The sequence below is a fragment of the Heterocephalus glaber genome, unplaced genomic scaffold, assembly GCF_053883595.1.
Source record: "Heterocephalus glaber isolate CG9 unplaced genomic scaffold, H.glaber_assembly_v1.0 deba00001141, whole genome shotgun sequence".
Classification (NCBI taxonomy): Eukaryota; Metazoa; Chordata; class Mammalia; order Rodentia; family Bathyergidae; genus Heterocephalus; species Heterocephalus glaber.
Window position 1 is genome coordinate 242,774 of NW_028258201.1, and position 18,008 is coordinate 260,781.

At 52.3% G+C, this 18,008-nt stretch overlaps 1 protein-coding gene across 1 annotated transcript; it reads right to left on the bottom strand.

Annotated features, from left to right (window-relative positions):
• Positions 1–2,577: 2,577 nt before the first annotated feature.
• On the bottom strand, positions 2,578–10,015 carry LOC101713800 (tripartite motif-containing protein 10). Its single transcript, XM_004847105.4, has 7 exons — positions 9,407–10,015; positions 8,146–8,241; positions 7,340–7,570; positions 6,364–6,386; positions 5,970–6,085; positions 4,814–4,846; positions 2,578–3,512 (listed from the first exon to the last, which is right to left on the bottom strand). Exons 1-7 carry the CDS (start codon positions 9,827–9,829, stop codon positions 2,995–2,997), a joined length of 1,440 nt encoding a protein of 479 aa, XP_004847162.1. The 5' UTR covers positions 9,830–10,015; the 3' UTR covers positions 2,578–2,994.
• Positions 10,016–18,008: the final 7,993 nt, after the last annotated feature.

Consider the following 18,008-nt stretch of genomic DNA (forward strand, 5'->3'; position numbering starts at 1 on the left):
CTCCCAGCACTCCCTGGAGCCACCTCTGCCATGCCTTCCCTTGAGGCCTGGAGAACTGGCGCTTCCAAGTCTGTGCTTTCAACAAATTTTCCTCTATTTGAACCAAATGGAGTGGCCGCCCTTCCTACGGAAACAGCTGCTGTCATGGAAGCTGTGAAGAACTCAGGTGTGCACATGCGGGCCTCACAGCAAGCATGTGACCCTGCCCTGGAGGTGCGGGGCCTCGGACCGGCAGGAAACCTGCGCCCACTGGGTGCCTGGCTGCGCTTGGAGTCGGTGACTTAGGGCCCTGCACTCCTCCCGAAGTAAGTTATTACCTGGGGAAGGGCAGGCACCGATCGGCCACCAGCAGCATTTCCACTCAGTGACAGCTTTTTATTTTAGTGTATTCGTCCATGTGTGAAGTACATAATGTTACATTCCTTGTGTGGAGTTGGTACATGTGCGTAACACATCCCAATTCCTTTTTTCATCCCACTGTCTAAGAGATACAATTTTTTTTTTTTTTTTTTTTTTTTTGGTACCGGGGATGGAGCTCAGGACCTTGCACTTGCGAGGCAGGTGCCTGAACCACTGAGCTAAATACCTGGCCCGAGACACAAATATTTTTAATTGGTCCAAACTTCATTAACCACTCTAATAGGCCCTTACTCTCAGAATTAGCTGGATCAGTAACAGACAGGGCCACGTAAAAGACTCACACCAGAGATAAGGTTCTGGGGTGAGAGATAACTGCTAAACAAGTTTTCCTGAATTATGGTCCCAGGAAGCCAGAAGGCCATAAATAACTACCAAACAAGTGGAAGGGAGAAGGGCCAAAATAGGAAAGGGAGAGTAACAGGTGCAGCGGAGACAGATGGCCCAGGACAGGCGGATCCCGGATGTGGGCCACGGAGAGGGGCGAGAAACAGAAGCTCGTGGGTCTCCACTCTGCAGTGCCTCCTGCACAAGCTCGGAGGACAGCCAGGCTTTCACGGCCTCTGGACTCCAACTTTTGGGTCTGGACAAGTAAATTCACTTCTCACACTTCCCCTCCTTTGCTCTCTCAGGGTAAGAAATATAAATTGCCCTTCTGACCCAAGTCACTTTTGGGCAGCAGCCAGCATTAAAGTATCCGCCACACCCACCGGGGCAGTGCAGTAAGTTACGAGCTCTCGGGTCCACATGGGTCAAATCCTGGCTGATGCTCTCTGCTGAGCAAATAACCCAAACTCACCAGGCCTCACTTTCTTCACAGTAGAGGGAGGACCATGGACTCTACCTTGCAGAGTCACCACGAGCCAGGCAGGAATGGCGTGATCCCCTCCTGGGCCCAGGATCCTCATACACGCGTGCTCTAGAGGCTCAGTCTTTAAAGGCACAGCCTAACCCGTAAAAATAGACAGGGAGTTACAATTCAGTCTGTAGTGGGGTCCCAGGCTGTGCGCTGGGGAGATGTTTTTGTATTCCACAGGCACTCATGGTGTCAATTTTGGAATATATGATATTTTATATGCAATACTGAAAACTCCCAGGGAGTTGGTTATTTGCTCCCCCTTCAGTCCCTGGCTCCTCATCTCCGGGTCTTTTCTAGCTGTGGCGCTGAGCATGAATAACAGGACTTCTCGGGGGGATTCCGAGCTAAGCCCTCTCCCTTGGAGAGGCCCCACGGTGGTTCACCTCCTCCCAAGGACTCAGTCAGGGGAGGAGAGCACATGCGGTTTATGTCTGAGCAGTGGAGACAGAGATCATTTTAAAGAAATAGTGAAGGGCACGGTATAAGCAGAATAAAAAGTAACAGGAGAACTGGATAATAAATCACTCAGTGTAGTTAAAACAATGCTTTTATTACACATAGGATTAAAAATCCCACTCTGCAACAATAGATATCGTTTACCAAATTCTGGGCAACAACCTGTCGGTGCCTGTGAATGTCCTAGAACCAGTGACCCCGACCCGGGGACCAGGCCTCCCCCAGTGCGGCCTGCGGCCCGTCTGCTCACCCCGTCCTGTCTTCCCCTTCCCCATCCAACCCACGTCACTTTTCCTCTGGTCCCAGAGTAGCCCCGACTCTGGACGGAAGAGCACAGGTCTCTGCGTTCCTGCCTGGCCTCCATCTGCTTTCGCCCAGCGCAGGGAGCAGGGGCTGCCGTCTGTGCCCGAGCTCCCTGCGCCCGTCCCTTCCCTTCCGTCAACTCCTGTCTTGCCGTCAGCTGCTCAGGAAGGTGGCTTCCCCCAGGGCTGAGTGCAGCTCGGGGCCACACCTCCCGCTGCACTGTCCCAAGGCCCTGCGTCTGTCTCAGCTGACGAGACAGGGTCAGGAGGAAGGGCAGTGCCTGGCGAGTGTCTCCGCACAGGACCGATGGCCCAGAGCCCGGGGGCCACACGGCATCCACCCCGTTCTGTTGTGCCGCCTGCTGAGGGGCTTCTCTTCCTCCCCTCTCACCCCCGCATCCCGAGCACCGAGCCTCTCCCTCCGGACAGGGCCTCCTCCGAGTGTCCACACTGCCCAGGGTGGACAGCCGCCACTGCAGCTACCACACCGCAGCCGATCGTCCTCTGAGTCCATGTCTTCCCAGAGCAACGCAGACACAGCGCAAGCTTTGTTCTTTTTATTATTTCAAACTGCCAGTGGCTGCCACACAGCTCGGTTCACCATTAGCACACAGTGAATTGCTCTTGAGGATATAAATAAATGGACCCGAGTATTATCCAAAGAAAAGACAGAGAGGTGATGTTTCTTGCTCATAACCATAGTTGGTCAGCACAAGGCTTCACCCAGAGCCCAGTGCTCTTCTGTCTGTGGGGACAGGACCAGGAAAGCCAGGACAGCTGGTCCTCCAGATGCCTTGGCTTCCACTGGGCACTGGAGACGGGCTGACCCATGGGCCGAAGGTGATGCCACCCTGTCCCTTAGCAGCCGAAGCCACCACATTGTCTACAGCAGCCATTTCTGTTCCAAGTCTTCCGAGGGGCCCGGCGCGCAAGGCAGAGGCCTGTCTTGTACCTGCGCGCTCAGTAGCTCAGGGAGAAGCCAGACCCTCGGCCCCAGACCCCGAAGAAGGGAAAGAGCTCCTGAGTGAAGGAAGCCGTGAAGGTGTGGACGTGCTCCTGGGTGGCAGCGTTGCAGAAGGTCACCCAGCCCACCTCGTAGTCCAGGGACACCCGCAGCCGCCTGGGCTGCTCCTCCAGGGCTAGGCGGGTGGGGAAGGAGCCCAGGGCAGACACAAAGCCCCAGGCCAGCCGCACGGCCCACACCCCATCCTCCGGCCGCAGGCGCAGCTCCCCCTTCCGCCGCACATCCCCGTTCACCACCCCCACGGTGCAGCTGCCTCCGTGGGCCAGGTCCACGCTCACCACCCACGTGTGTCGCCCGCCAGTGAAGCCACGAAGGCCCAGCACGCAGGTGGCCCGGTCAAAGCGCTGGGGGCTGTCCGGTGAAGTTTGCCATTTGTAGGAGAACTGAGCCCGCTGGTGGTCCTCAGACAGCAGGAGCTTGGGGTGGGAAGTCTGGGGGTCCAGAGAGATGTGAGCTGCAGAGAAACCGAGAGAGGTGTCGGCAGATGTGCTGGGACCGGCCAGGACGGCCCAGGCCCGCTGCCCTCCGCCCCACCATCCAGTGTGCAGCCCGGGCCCAGCTGGCAGTGTGCTGGGAACAATTCTCCCAATCTGCCTCTGCACAGCTAGGGCCTCTGCATTCTGCTTGCTACAGCGGGGCAGCCGCTCAGGCCTCCTCCGGCTGGCACACAGCCTCCACGGACCTCACCCCTCTGCCTCTGGACCCAGGCTCTTCTCCCAGCCGGCCGGCCTCCTCCAGGGCCCCTAGGGCATGGTGACTGCACAGCACAGTCCTCAGCCCACAGGCTCTGTGGCTGCCCTCAGGTTGTCCACCTGGCCTCAGTAACTAACTCTTCAGACTGTGAGAGCCAGCTTAGCTCCAAAGCCTTCTGCAGAACCCCACAGACTGTCACTCTAGTACCCATAAACTCAGAGCACTCATTAATCCAGATATGTCCATGGGCTGGGGAGCCCTTTCAACAGCTCCATGACTCACCGGGCCTTTGGCTGATACGGGGTGCGGGCGCCTTGAAGGCTTTGTCCTCCGCACTCCTGTTCCACTCGCAGGCTCTGAGAGGGGCAGGGATTCCAGGCAGTTCTGAGACCAAAGTCTCCCTCGTCTAGAAACTCTTCTGAGACAGAAGCCTTTCCATTAACCTTATCCCGCTCTAATGGAATCTTTCCCTGGGCTCAACACGTGCAGGACAGATGTGAGCTTCTCCAGGAATGATGCCCATATGCCTGGTCCTTTCCTCACAGCGCCCTTCCGGGCCTTACAAAGGAAGCGCACGCGCACACACACACACACACCCCACAGGAACTACGGGGCATTGATTCTAGAACAGCTGCAGAAACCAAAATCTGCAGATGCTTAAGTGCTGCACATGAAGTGTCAGAGTCTGTAAATACACAGGTTCTCCTGCAGTCTCTAAATCATCTCTAGTTAATTATTACACCTGTCACAACATAAATGCCATGTAAGTAGTTGTTACACTGGATTGATTAGTGAGTAATGACAAGAAAGGGTCTGGCTGTGTTGAGTACAGACACATTATCTTTTCTGAGTATTTTCTAGCTGAGGTTGAATCCATGGAAACGGAACCCATGAATATGGAGGGCTGAACTTTTGTGTGTGTAACACATGCAAGTATACATGACACACATACACACGTGTGTGAGAACGCAGATACGGCTGCTTAGTGCTTGGTGCAGAGCCCTATAGCGTCATCTCATTTTGGGAGACTCCTCACTCTGCCATCCGATGTGGGCTGCTTACCTGGCTCATAGTCCAATTCAAAGCAGAGTTTTTCTGCAAAAAAGAAAATAAAACAAGATGAGATTTCATTAGTCCCAAACCAGAGAACACCGGGTGATGAGGAAGCAAGCCCCAGAAGAGGGGAGGGAGCAGGAGAGGAGGACACAGAGTCTCCGGGCTTTGCAATTCCAAATCCGAGCTTGTCTGGACGTCCAGGGCCTGTGCTCACATACATGCATGTGCAAGCACACACACACCTCCCTCAGGCCCTACACTCTGGAGGGCACAAATCTGCACCTGCAGAGCAGTGTTGGGGGCAGGGCGCCCTGCCTTGAGCCCCCATCCAGCTGGCAGCGGGCAGGGGTCCTGTCTGCCTTCCTCACCTCTGCCCTTGGAGCCCAGCACGTGGTAAGTGCTCAGCAAACATCTGCCCAGTGAATAGACAAGTGCACGCACTTGTTTATCGCTCTCCCTGGAATCGTTTTAGGGCAGTCCAGGTCAGTCTGATTAGAGCAAAATGTCCCTCCCTGGAGTGCCACGGGAATACTTCAGGACACAGGCTGCAGTAGAAACAATTCTAGGGTAACATTTTTCTGGGCGAGTTGTTTCGAAACTGGTGCATCATCCCCAATGGGGCAGGGGCAGAGAGCCTCGGGTGCGTCCTGGTTCTCATCTCAGAAGGAAAGCCAAAGGACAGGGGCTCAGCCACCACAGGGCACAGACAAGCACTGCGCTGGCACTGACTGACCGTCTTCATCATCGAAGGCTTAGCACGAACTAGGAGCACTGCTGGAAAATTTTGATTATTCAGAATGAAAATGCTGTTAATCTTTTTTTTTTTTTTTTGTACCGAGGATCAAACTCAGGTCCTTGGTGAAACCACTGAGCTAAATCCCTTGGCCAATCATTATTTTTTACATTGCTTAATGCAAACTGATCAGAGTTGTCTAATTATTCTTCAAATAAATTGAATTTTCTCCAGAAATCTTCACCTTTGTCATTTCTCTCATTGTCACATCATCCTCAGAGGAGGATTTTATAAAAATCTACCAATAAGAAAATCAAGCCACAGAGAGGGGCCAAGCCTCACCCAAACCCACAGTGCTGGTAGTGGCATCCAGGCCCGGCCCAAGCCCAGTCTTAGGGCCTGCGCTCTCTGGAGGCCAGGTCCTCTTACCCAGGAACATCTTCACCTCTCTCTGCAGCGGGAGGGCCCGCCTGGGGAAGTCCCGGATCTGCTGGCCCAGCTCTGGGGACACGGCCTCTGGTTTGCGGCACTTTCTGGTTTCACACCTGGTGGCACAGCACAGGAATGGTGGGGTGGGAATGGCCCTCCAGACCCAGCCAGTCTCCTGCCAGAGAGTGAGGCCTGGAGGCACCTGCTCCCACAGGGGATGCCTACACCTCCTCTAGGGTGGAGCCAGTGCCGGAACGCACTGTAGTGTGTGGAAGTTTGCATGCGAACATGCGCTCTTAACGTGAGAATGTTGCATGCTTGTGCAGCACTAGCCAGCCAGCCACGTGGTGCATGGACACGTATTTATGTGGGAAACAGAAACTGCATCACATACCTTATTAGGGTGCTCCTGATACCCTAAGGGAAAGAAAGAGCAGGGGTTCAGTTCTTTTCTCTTCTACTTTTCTTATGACCGCAAAATACAAAATGCTAGGTAGTGTGGAGGCGCACACCTGTGATCCCAGCACTCGGGGAGGCTGAGGGAGGAGGACTGCAAGTTCAGACCCAGGCTGGGCAGCTTTTTGAAACCCTGTCTCACAATTTAAAAATTTAAAAAGGGCTGAGGATGTAGCTCAGTGTAAAGCCCTGGGTTCAGTCTCCAGTACACCAAAATACAAAACAAACAACAACAAATCTAAAATACCATATTCCTAAGCCCAAACAGGAAAAGGACACAGACCACAGTAGGGTTCACCAGCCTTGGAGGGTCAGAGGCAAGTTCTTCAGGGTCCAGACCCGGATGTAAGTGACCTTGGCCTGTCCTGCTAGTCTGAAACCAAGGGGAGTAAACCCCACACCAAGGCATCCTGCTTCTCAGCCCCCAGCCCACACCCCAGGTCAGTGGTGGGGAACCCGGGGCACGTGTGCCACAGCTGGCTGTTGCCACGGAAAGCTCTAAAAAGAGGTCTGCCTCCACTGCCCTCAGTCCACTGCCTTTCTGATGACTTGCTGGGACCCCAGTATCTCTCCTCTGGTTTGAGGAAGTAAAACAGACGAGGAAGAACTTCCTGCCTGGTGCACAGGGGCTTCCAGGTTATAAGGAATGGTGCATTGGAAATGGTGCTCGGCCTTCGTTCACATAATACTTTTCAAAGTGTTAATTCCACTGCTGTTTTCCGCTGGGTCCTCGCGTGAGCCCTGGGAGATCTTTGTTATTCAGTGGATGGTGGGATGGAGAAACCAACAGCAGGAAGCGGAAGCACAGACTAGGACTCAGACCTCTGGCTGGCGACGGCCAGCCACCTGGGAGGCGCAGTGTGAGTGCAGACAGCAGGGCCCCACAGGCCACGCGAGCAGGCGCCTGGGCTCACCGTCAGGAGCTCCCTGGCTGGCCTGTGGCTCTTCTCCTCCAGCTCTTCAATCAGGGCTCTAAACCGGCAGATCTCCCCGGCGACCAGGTGACCGAACTCTTCCTGTTGGCTCAGGATGTCCCCGTCCAGCTCTTCTAGTTGTGACAGAAGGATGCTCTGCTGTTCCTCCAGAAAACGGCTCAGATGTGCAAACTCGGAAATCACCTGCTGTCTCCTGGTGGCCACCTGAGCCTGAGAGGCAGGATGAGAGCCCCAGAGGGGTCTTCCTCCCCGCCCCATCCTCCTCCTTGTCCTGGTCTTTCCTTACTCCGCTCTCCTCTCCCTGTTGGCCCAGATCCACAGCCTCCCGGGCTTGGTGTTAGATCATCACCACACACCCACTCCCTGGTCCCCGGCAGACTTGGGGGTGCAACCTAACCATGTCCCACCCTCCTCCTGCCTCCCCTCCTGGGAGCTGGACTGGCCAGCACTGCCTCAGCACCACCCACAGGGGCTTCTGGAAGCGTCGGGCCAGAGGAGGTGCCGAGGACCCTGAGCGCCCACCTGGCAGGAAGTGCACACTGCAGCTGCTCTCCCAGCAGAATCTCATCTGACCCTTGCAGCAGTTCAACATGGGAGCAAGGATTTTCAGTCTCCATTTTACAAATAAGTAAAATGAAGTTCAAGAGTTGCCTGAGGTCATACACAGCGTCAGAGCCGGGACCCAAACTCCGTGTGGCTTCGAAGCCCTCTGTGCTGTGCTGCCTCGGTTTGCAGAGACTGGGGCCTGAGGAAGGGCAGGGCCTGGCGAAGGCTCGAGGACCTACCAGCAGGACCTGTATCCTTTTATTTTCTCTTGACTGGATCTCTTGAATCTCGTCTCTCTCTTTTCTTAGACTCACAAGACACTTCTGTATTTGTTCCTGGAGAGAAGGAACATGAAGTACTAAGAAAACATGATTCATTAAGGGCTGTCATCGCATCCAACCCTCTACCTCTGGGAGTGAAATACCCCAGAAAAAGAGCTTGTCCCTTAGCTGACAGCACTTGGCCTTCCTCGCTTTGAACACAACATCCTCTTTTTGGTTTTGGTCCTGGGGATCGAACTTGGGACCTTGCACCTTCAAGGCAGGCGGCGAAACCACTGAGCTACATGCCCAGCCCACCCTTGCTTTGATAGCTCACTTCCTTGGGTCTTGATCCTTCTCTTCATTCGTCACAGGCTCTGCTCAAGGCTTTCCCTTTTTCTCATCAAAGGCTGTGACTTGCTTTCCCCCTTCCAATATCCTACTTTCATTGGCATCTGCTAAGTGGCATTTAGGGTTTTTAACTAGCTTGAAATCCCCTTTACTGAAATTGACTTTCTGAGGTGTTTTAAAGGGAACATGCGCAAATAACCTTCTTCTGTTACGAGAATCAATTATCTAGCTAGGTATGGTGGCGCACACCTATAAGCCCAGCATTCACAAGGCCGTGGCAGGAGGATCGCTGAGAGTTGGAGGCCAGCCTGGGCTGCAGAGTTCAAGGCCAGCCTGAAATGAGCAGTGAGACTGTCTCAAAAGAATCAATTATCTAGGTAGGATTATGGAGGGAAGAAGAAATTTGGACCATGCAAAAATAATTGATAAATTGTTTTAAAAATTGTTAGCTCTAGAATGGAGTTCAGAAGAGGTGCACATCCATAAATGTCCATATGTGTATATTCAAATATACACATAGAATGCCAACCATCAGCTGCTAGTTAACTGATTCAGATATTCGTACATACAGGCACTCACTGGTACTAAAACAACACATAAACAACCAGACCCAGCCCATACCCATTTACCGACATAAAATTATGTAGCACATGTAGTTACCCAACTTGCATATATGTAAACTCATTTATTCACAAACGTACACACTCACATCCAGATACATTCAGAGCCCACCAAACGCTCCACTCGTCACCATGCAAGCTCGAACACTCACGCACAGCGCTTCCTGTCGTTCCCCAGACACTCGCAGGCGCACCCCCGGCCGGCCGCCCCGCAGGCAGGAGGAGAGCCAGGCGGGAGGAGGGCGCAGGCCCGCGGCCGCCCGTCCTACCCTGTAGGGCGCTGCCGCCTGCTCCAGGAAGCGCACGGTGTGGGCGCTGTGCGCCCCGGCCTCGCGGCACAGCACGCACAGCTGCGCCTCGTCGTCCTCGCAGAAGAAGTAGAGCTTCTCCCCGTGCTCGGGGCAGCCGCCCTGCGCCCCGGGGCCCGGCGAGGGCCCCCGCTGCAGGCGCTCGATGCTCTCCACCACGCCGGCCAGCTGCCAGTTGGGCCTTAGGCTCCCGCGGTGGAAGGGCTCCCGGCAGAGCGGGCAGGCGAGCGGCTCAGCGGGCTCGGGGCCCGGCGTCTCGCAGTAGCGCACCAGGCAGTCGCGGCAGAAGTTGTGGCCGCAGTCGATGGTGACCGGCTGCCGCAGGGCGGCCCGGCAGATGGGGCAGCTGACCTCGTCCGCCAGGCTGCTCGCGGCGGCGGCCATGTGGGCCCCGGGGAAGCTGCAGCGGAGCCGGAGGACAGCGGGGAGGCGGCGAGCAGCCGGGCCCTGCCCTCGTCCACACGGAGCCCCTCGGCGGGAGGGCAGGGTTGGCACCTCAGCCCTCGCCCTGGAGAGATCGTTCTCGCAGCCGCCTGTCTCCGGGGAGATTGGCTATCAGCGAGCCCAGAGCTTGAGGGCACAGGGCAGGGCCTGCGGGCTCAGATAAGGCCCGGGCTGGGCGCAGCCCCCGCAGGCGTGTGCGCTGCCTGGGGAGGGGAAAGGAAAACGGTCGTGCCAGGACCTCCGGACGGCGATGCACTCCTTACACCGACAGACGCACCTCAAGGTGTGCTGTGACGCCCTCCACCTGTCGGTCAGGGCCTCCACTCCGTGGTCCGGAAGCTGAAGTAGGAAGCCGAGAGACCCTAATTTGCAGTCAGGTATTGGAAAACAGCTCTGGTTGCAAATCATTTCAGTCCAACAGAAATACAACTTCTCTCTATTTCTGTCCAATAGAAATAGAATTCAAGGGCCGGGGATTTAGCTCAGTGGTTTCGCCGCCTGCTGCGCAAGCGGAAGGACCCGAGTTCGATCCCCATACCAAAAAAAAAAAAGCAAGAAATATAATTCAAGCCACACGAGCAATGTAAGATTCTCAAGTAGCGATATGGAATAAAAAGAAACATGAAATTAATTTTAAGAATATATTTTATTTAGCCCAATATATTTCCAAAATTATTTCAACATGTGATCAGCAAGCGAGATTACAAGCGAGATGCTTCATGGTTGCTTTTTTATAGCAAGTCCTTTCAGTCCAGTGTGCATCTGCACGCTAGCACGCCTCAGTCCGGGCTGGACACAGCTCAGCGGCCACCGGCAGCCCAGCCGGGACTGCACGCTGCTGGCAGGCGGGGGCACGCGGGTGGAAGGAAGCAGCACCAGGGCGCCGGGCTGGTCCTGCATCGGAGACTAGAAGGGAGTCTGGTTCTGTCCCCTTGAACGGGGGCCGCAGCGTCTTCATGCTGGAGTGCAGTATGGGGAGCAGCACAGGATCTTCTGACGGGGACAGCTTGGACTGTTCTCGGCCTACTGGCTGTAAAGCTCTGTGACCTTGAGAAAGTCGCATGACCTTCCAGTTTATATCTCCTTCTCTGTAAGATGAAGGTAATGAAACCTGCCCCAAAGTGAGGTGCAGCACAGAGATGTGAGGTCCTAAGGCTCACAGCAAAGCCCGGTTCACACTGCAGTCACCGGGACCAGGGCCTCTTGAGCCTCAGTCCATTGCTCTTCTGCCCCCGACACGGCTGCCTGGAAATGTTACTTCAGCCGGAAAGCTGGGGCAGGCAGCTCATCTTCACCATGTCTGGATTCTATTCTTGACCCCGGCTGACCCTGAGGACTACGGGCCATGGCATGGCTCTGTCTGGCTCCTTCTCGCCTCTTCTTTCATGCTACGAAGTCATTGAGGAGGAAGTCCACAATATGGGAATTCATGGTCGTGTGGCCACAGAGATGGGGTGTCCCTCTGTTCCCATCAAAGCCCAGCCTGCAGGTGGCAACCTCAGAGGCTAAAACCAGTGTCACATGCTCTTCCACCAACCTATGTTGATGCCAATCACGAATTCCTTTTGCCTTAATTGTTCTCTATGAAATTACCATACGCATTTCCACCTAGCGCTCAAGAAAGTGTGGTGTGGTGTCATCAGTGTGGAAGGATTTTTGAAGACTTCTGCATGGCTCTGAGAGCACAGTGTGGTCCATATTAGAATCTTTAGCTAAGACCATAGCGAGAAAACAGAGCGCTCTCATCATTGGCAAGCTTATCACGAGAGCTATCTACTTCCACATTATTATTTGGAGGAATGAGTCTTGGAACCACTTACTCCTGGTTCCACTTAATAGGTACACAGATGACCCTCTGCAAGCCAGCTCTGGGAGCCCTTCCTGACCATGTCCATCTTCCTGTCCCTGGGAGGCTCAGATTGAAAACAAGAAACAACAGGAGGTAAAAGCAGCTTTCAAGAGGCTCCAGCAGGAGCTGGGGGACCAGCGGCCCCTCCTGCTGGCCAGGCTGAGGAAGCTGGAGCAGCTGACCTGGAGCAGGAGTACATCAGGAAGGTCTCAGAGGAGGTCGCCTGGCTTGGAGCCCAGGTCAAGGAGCAGGAGGAGAAGTGTCAACAGCCAGCAAGTGAGCTTCTGCAAGTGAGACCCATCACCCATGGGAGAGCAGAAGGGTTCCATGGGCAGGGCCCATCCGGCGGACTGCCAAATGCTGGTGAGAGGCAGGAGAGGGAAGCTCAGGCTCCCTCTAGTGGGAGGGAGGGGTGGTTCCCTGACCCCTCTGGCCCAGAGTGGTGGGACACACACTGTGGGCGCAAGGGCTCTGCAGTCAGACAGCCCTGGGTTTGGTGTTGACTTTTCCAATTATGTCACCTGGGTGAGTCTCTTAATCTCTATTAGCAATGGGGATAATAATAGCATTTTTCGTAGGGTTGTTGGAAATGGTATGAGAAACAAGCTGTGTAAAACGCTCACCCTGAGTGCCAACAAAGGAACGCTCACCCTGAGTGCCAGGGTCACGCTGGGTCCAGCTACGAACTCAAGACTGGTCCCTGCTCTTCACGGTCCCCAGGAAAGTGCTGAGACGGGGAACCAGCACAAAGGAGCTGGCTTTGTAGTCCATACGAGCAAGGAAACATGACGTGAAGGAACAGTTTCATGAGTAGATAGTTAAGTAGATAACTTTCTGGGGGAGGAGAATTTTGAGCCGATGTTTTAAAGGAAGAGATGTTCAGAATCCCCGACAGGAAGGACACGCGGAAACTAAGTGCACCTTCTTCTCTCTCTTTCCTAGCACGTCAGAGGCCACCAGAGCAGGTAGGGCCACTTCCCCTCCTGCCTGCGTGATGCCTGTCCCTGTCCCTGAGGCACTGACTGCTCCCTGCTCCCCCGTGGGTGGCCGTCTGGAAGAGCGAAGCCCTCAGACACCAGCCCCTCACACACTAATGAGCTAAGCTCCCTTAAGATTCGTGTTCTAAAGGCTTACTTTCAAACTGATGGGTTGGTATTGGGGACACATATTTTCCTCCTAGAAGTGAAGTTATAATTAATAGTCATGGTTTTAGGCAGAGCCAGGGACACCTTTAATCCATGCAATTATTAGTATTTGCGTCAGTGCCTGACACCATTTGAAATGTACTTGAGGACATATTTTCAGGAGCTCGTGATAAGCACGGAGGCCAGGAACCCACCTTGTCCACTCCCTCCTCCCGCCCCACTCCACCTCCCGTCTCTTCAGAGCCTCCCAGGGCTGCCTTGAGCGGACAGCCGCCCGGCAGGGAGGCTCTGTAGACGCGTGCCCTGTCCTTTCCTCGCTGCTGTGTGCATGAGCAGCCTGCGCTGAGGTGAGAGGAGACAACGACAGGGCCCTGTGCTCTGCGCGCCGCTCTCGGGGCCAGGGAGGCAGTGTCTGCAAACACGCTTTCCAGGGCTGCCAGAGGGTCCGCTGAAGCTGGGGAGGCCAGTGACTAAGGGGACTGAGGTAGGACCAGAATCTGGAGCGCTTTCGCTACGATATATGTTTTCTTTCGTCTCCTATGTCTCCCCTCCTGGCGCGTTTTCCTTTAAAAAGGAAATTACGCATGGGGCCGGGCTTTTTCAAGTGGCGCCGCACTGCCCTCTGGCGGCGCGCTTTCCCCCTGGGCCTCGCCGGCCCGCACGGGAGGGCGCCGGGTACCGCCCCTCGGGGGTCTGTCTTTCCCTCCTGCTGCCCGCAGAAAGCCCGGAGCGCCTCTTGGACAGAGTCAGGTGAACGCTGAATTTGGGGACCACTCTTTCATTCATCCACCTGGTCCATGGCCGCAAACAGCAGCCGCGCTCCCGGAAAACGAGGCCAGGCTGGAAAATAGCCGTGAAAACTGACGGGGCCTGGCGATTTTGATCTCTAGCTTTCAAGGCTGAGTATTTTCCAGCCGGGCCTCGTTTTCCGGGCAGGGAAATTAAATGAGTGCATTCTGAAGCCTGATTAATAGAGTCTTTCTTCTAGCTCGTGCTAACTGAGACACTGGCAAGTTATGAAGTTCTTCATCCCGTATCTAAAACCTGAAGAAAATAACAGCTGTGAGCATTAAATAAATCAGAGCATGCAAAGAGCTTAGTATCATAACTGGCACATAGTAAATGTTCAGTAAATGTCACTTCTTAGTATAGTTGTTTTTCATTCAAAATGTTTATTAAGCCCTGTTTTGCCCAGCTTAATCCACTGCGCTGGATTCTCTATAAGTTAGAACAAATATTGTGGTTTCCAAAAAATAGCATTTACTTTTACGTTGGTGCTTAATTTAGAAGCTGTTTCCACGATCACCACCTCATAGATCAGCGCTTCTGAACTCCGTTGAAAAAGCCCCGCGGACTGGCTGGAGCGCAGGTCCGGGTGGGTTGGTCGGGAGAGCCCAGGATCCCTCGTTCTGACCGGCGCACGGGCCCCTTGCCTGCCGCGGGTCTGGCCTCCGGCTTTGAGACCCACACCCTTCCCGCGGCCCCTGGCGGCCAGAGGAGCAGGAGGGAAAACCGAGGTTCAGAGGGGGCTGCCCAGGCCCGCGCTCACCCGCCCGCTCCCGGGTCTGGGGGTGGCGCCCTCCGTCCTCCAGGGGGCGCCACCTGGGCCGCACCTTGCCAAGCTGAGCGGGCCGTGGCAGGCGGGGTAAACGGCGGGTCACCGTGCCTGGGGGCGAGGCCGAGGTAGGGCAGTCTCCGTGTTTCTCTTCCGCCTTCGGCCCCGGCGCCCCTCCGAATGCAGGGCCAGAGCGCTTGGGACATCCGTGCGCCACTGGGTTTGGAGGAAAAAACGAACTCATCGTCCTGAGGAGGAGGGCAGGGGATTTAGCTCAGTGGCACTGTGCCTGCCTCGCAGGAGCAGAGTCCTGAGTTCGATCCCCGGTACTGGGGGGAAAAACCATCCTGAGGAAAACCAGGACTTTATTGGGCTTGCATGAATTTATACAGTTGCCTTTTTAATTCTGACACACATCTGGGGGTTGCACTTGCCTATGCAGGGTGTGGGGCGTTTTCCTCAGGCCCGGGTACATCCGAAGCCCTCCGTCCTGACTGCCTCCGTGTCCTCGCTCCAGACTTGCAGAGAAAGCCCAAAAAAGTGACGTGCAGGCCTCTGCATCTCACTTGCCTCATCTATCCACAGAGGGCCTGGGAGGGAGCGCAGCACCATAGTGTGGGTGTTGAATGTCCCCAAAGGCCCTTATCCTGGGCTCGGTCCCCAGGGGGAATCTGGGGCCTGGGGAACCTTTAGGAGGAGGAAGGGCCCTGGGAAGGTGCGAAGGTCGTGTCTGTGATGTAGGTGGGGCATCCTGGGACTGGCTTCATCCTCAGTGGATTAATCTGTTGATGGTTTAGTAGCTAAATGTGTCTTTAGGACATGGGGCCTAACTGGAAGAGGTGGTTCGCTGGAAGGGCATATTTTTGTATGGGGCTCCTTCCTTTCTTCTGTTCGTTTTTGGTCTTTTTTCTACCACATCCTTTGCTATGTTGTTTTCTTCTTGGAGTTAGTCCCCTACGCATGGATCAGACCCTCTAAAACCATTAGTCAAATGAACCTCTTCTCTGTTAAGTCATGGGTGTTGGATATTCTGTCCCAGCAAGGTGATTGTGGCTGATACAAAATATTCGTACCAGGGGTGGGGAGTTGGCTTGATTATACATGTGGTTCAGAAGCTTTTAGAACTGGTTTGTGGGAGGTGTTTGAAAAGGTTTGTACACGCAGGATAGAGAAGCCCTGAAAATTGGTGGGTGCTCAAGACCAGATGGCTGATAGGAATGCAGACAGTAAAGGCCACGATGGGAATGAAGACTGCACTGGAAAATGGAGGTAATGAGCACCAGAGCTGTGGCACATGTGCTGTCTCTGGGCCCCACTTGCTTTGCTCTGCCTGTGGAACCCACTCTTCTGTCTAGGAGGAGGGTTGCTGGCTTAACTCAAGTCCTTTATTTTCCCTCTCATTAAGTTCTTTTCTTTTCTTGGACTTCCAATAAACAGAATTGACTCAGTTATACTCAGCTCTTGGTTCACAGCCAGCAACGGTCCATGCAAGGTCTCATTTTATTTGTACCTTCTCCTGTATCTCCAGTTCTTGTTCCCACTCTTCTCTGCCCCGTAGGCAGCTACTCTCTAAGGCTTTTCACATTGCATATACAGGGATCCTTGAGTATATAACAGTACTAGTTCTGTTTCTTGTGCTTTAAAAAAAAAAAAAAAAAAAAAAACCTGTACTATGGCTTTGAGATCTAGCTGTATTGCTGTATATACACCTAGTTTATGGTTTCTAACTGCTGATCGAATTCTATACTATAGCTCCATCACATTTATCATATGGTCTTATGGTAACGAACATCTAGATTACCTCCATCTGCCAATGACAGCCAGCCGCATTGACCAACACCCTGTAACTACAGTACTCCCTCATGAACCTGTGTAAGGGCCTCAGATAAATTCCAAGAATAGGTGGCCATATTTGCACAAATAATTTCCTCAAATACCACCCCGTTACTCCCCAGAATGGTTGTCTTCATTTACACTTTTACCAGAGGACTGTGGAGATCCCTGCCCCCCCATCAAGCCCCATGCCAGTTGCCACTGTACCAAAAATCAACTTAAAGTATGCACAGCTCTATGTTTTAAGTTTAAAAATCATGCAAAACAAAATTGGAAGCCTGATGACCATACAGTGGTAGTATTTTATTGTTTTATTTTTTCACTTTTGCTCATTACCTGTGAGGTTGAGCATCTCCTCAGAATTTTCTCTGTATATTTTTTACCCATTTTTCAGTTTTTCTTTAATTGACTTTCAGGAATTTCTTGAATAATATAGATAGATATTAACCTCTTGATCATTTTAGTCTTGAAAAAGACTCATTTATTAACAATGACTATGATGCTATTCATTAGACAGGAATTTTGAATTTGGATAATAATTAATTTCATAAAATTTTCACTTTTTAGTTTGTGCTTTTAAGATCTTTTTCACCATCACAAAATTATAAATATGTTCATTTACATTTTGCTTTCCCACTAGTTTTATAAGTTGGTTGTCCAGATTAATGTCTTTACCCGGTTTAAAAAAAATCAATGTTATTTTTCCCATATATTAAACCAGCTTTTCCACCTCCATCTCCTTAAACAATCCACCTGATCTTCACTGATGAGTGGTCCTACTTATACTACACTAATTTCCCGTGAAAATAAGAGTGGTTTTTGACTCTTCTATTCTGTTAGTCCACTTGTCTTTCCTGAACCGAGGTGCCTTGTTTTTTACTGTTGTGTCCCTGTAATCTACCTTAGCGTTGTCAAATAGTGCTACCTTCTTTGCTTCTTTCTTAAATTTACCTTAGCTATTTGTAGATCTTTATATTTCCATATAAATTTAGAATCAATTTGTTTCTTTAAAAAAGAAAAAAACCTGGAGCTCTTTTAACTTAAATTACATTGACACTGATGCAAATTTTATTGAATTTGGGAAGGATTGGGGGAAAGTGGAGAATTCTAACATTGTTATCCTTTCCATTAAAATGTCCCTCTTTATCTAGATTTATTTTATGTCTTTTGACTTTGGAATTTGAATATGGAAAATTTAAATTTTGAAAATACAGAAATTTCAAATTTTCTTTATAGAAAAATCTGGCAATATCTAATAACTATTTGGCCCAGTACTTCTCCTTTTATTTATTTTTAATTTTAAAAATTGGGGGGCCTGGGGATTTAGTTCAGTGGTTCTGCTCCCTGCCTTGCAAGGTCCCCAGTTTGATCCCTGGTACCCAAAACAAAACAAAAATGTGTACAATGAAACACACTGAAAATAGTTTGGTACACTATAGCTTCCATTACAGGATAATCAATAGTAGTATATTCATAAAATATACCACTATGCAACATTTGAAATGAATCACAGCTACATGTATCTGCATGTATAAATTTAAAAAGCATCCCATTGCACAACCAAAAAAATCAAGTTCCCCAGCTATTCCCCTTCTAGCTATCTTTCCCAAAGAGTTAGAGACATATTACAGTGACACATGCATAGCCATGTTTATAATAGCAGCACAATTCTCTGAAGTCACACTGAACTCGGATGATGTCCTAGTTGTGATTAAAAATATACATATTTGCAGATCA

Excerpts from the sequence above, each read along its gene's own strand:
- LOC101713800 (XM_004847105.4), bottom strand. The coding sequence starts at position 9,829 with ATGGCCGCCGCCGCGAGCAGCCTGGCGGACGAGGTCAGCTGCCCCATC. Across the intron at positions 8,242-9,406 it reads AGGCGGCAGCGCCCTACAGG|GAACAAATACAGAAGTGTCT; the intron begins GTAGGACGGGCG and ends CCTTCTCTCCAG. Across the intron at positions 7,571-8,145 it reads AAAGGATACAGGTCCTGCTG|GCTCAGGTGGCCACCAGGAG; the intron begins GTAGGTCCTCGA and ends CCTGCCTCTCAG.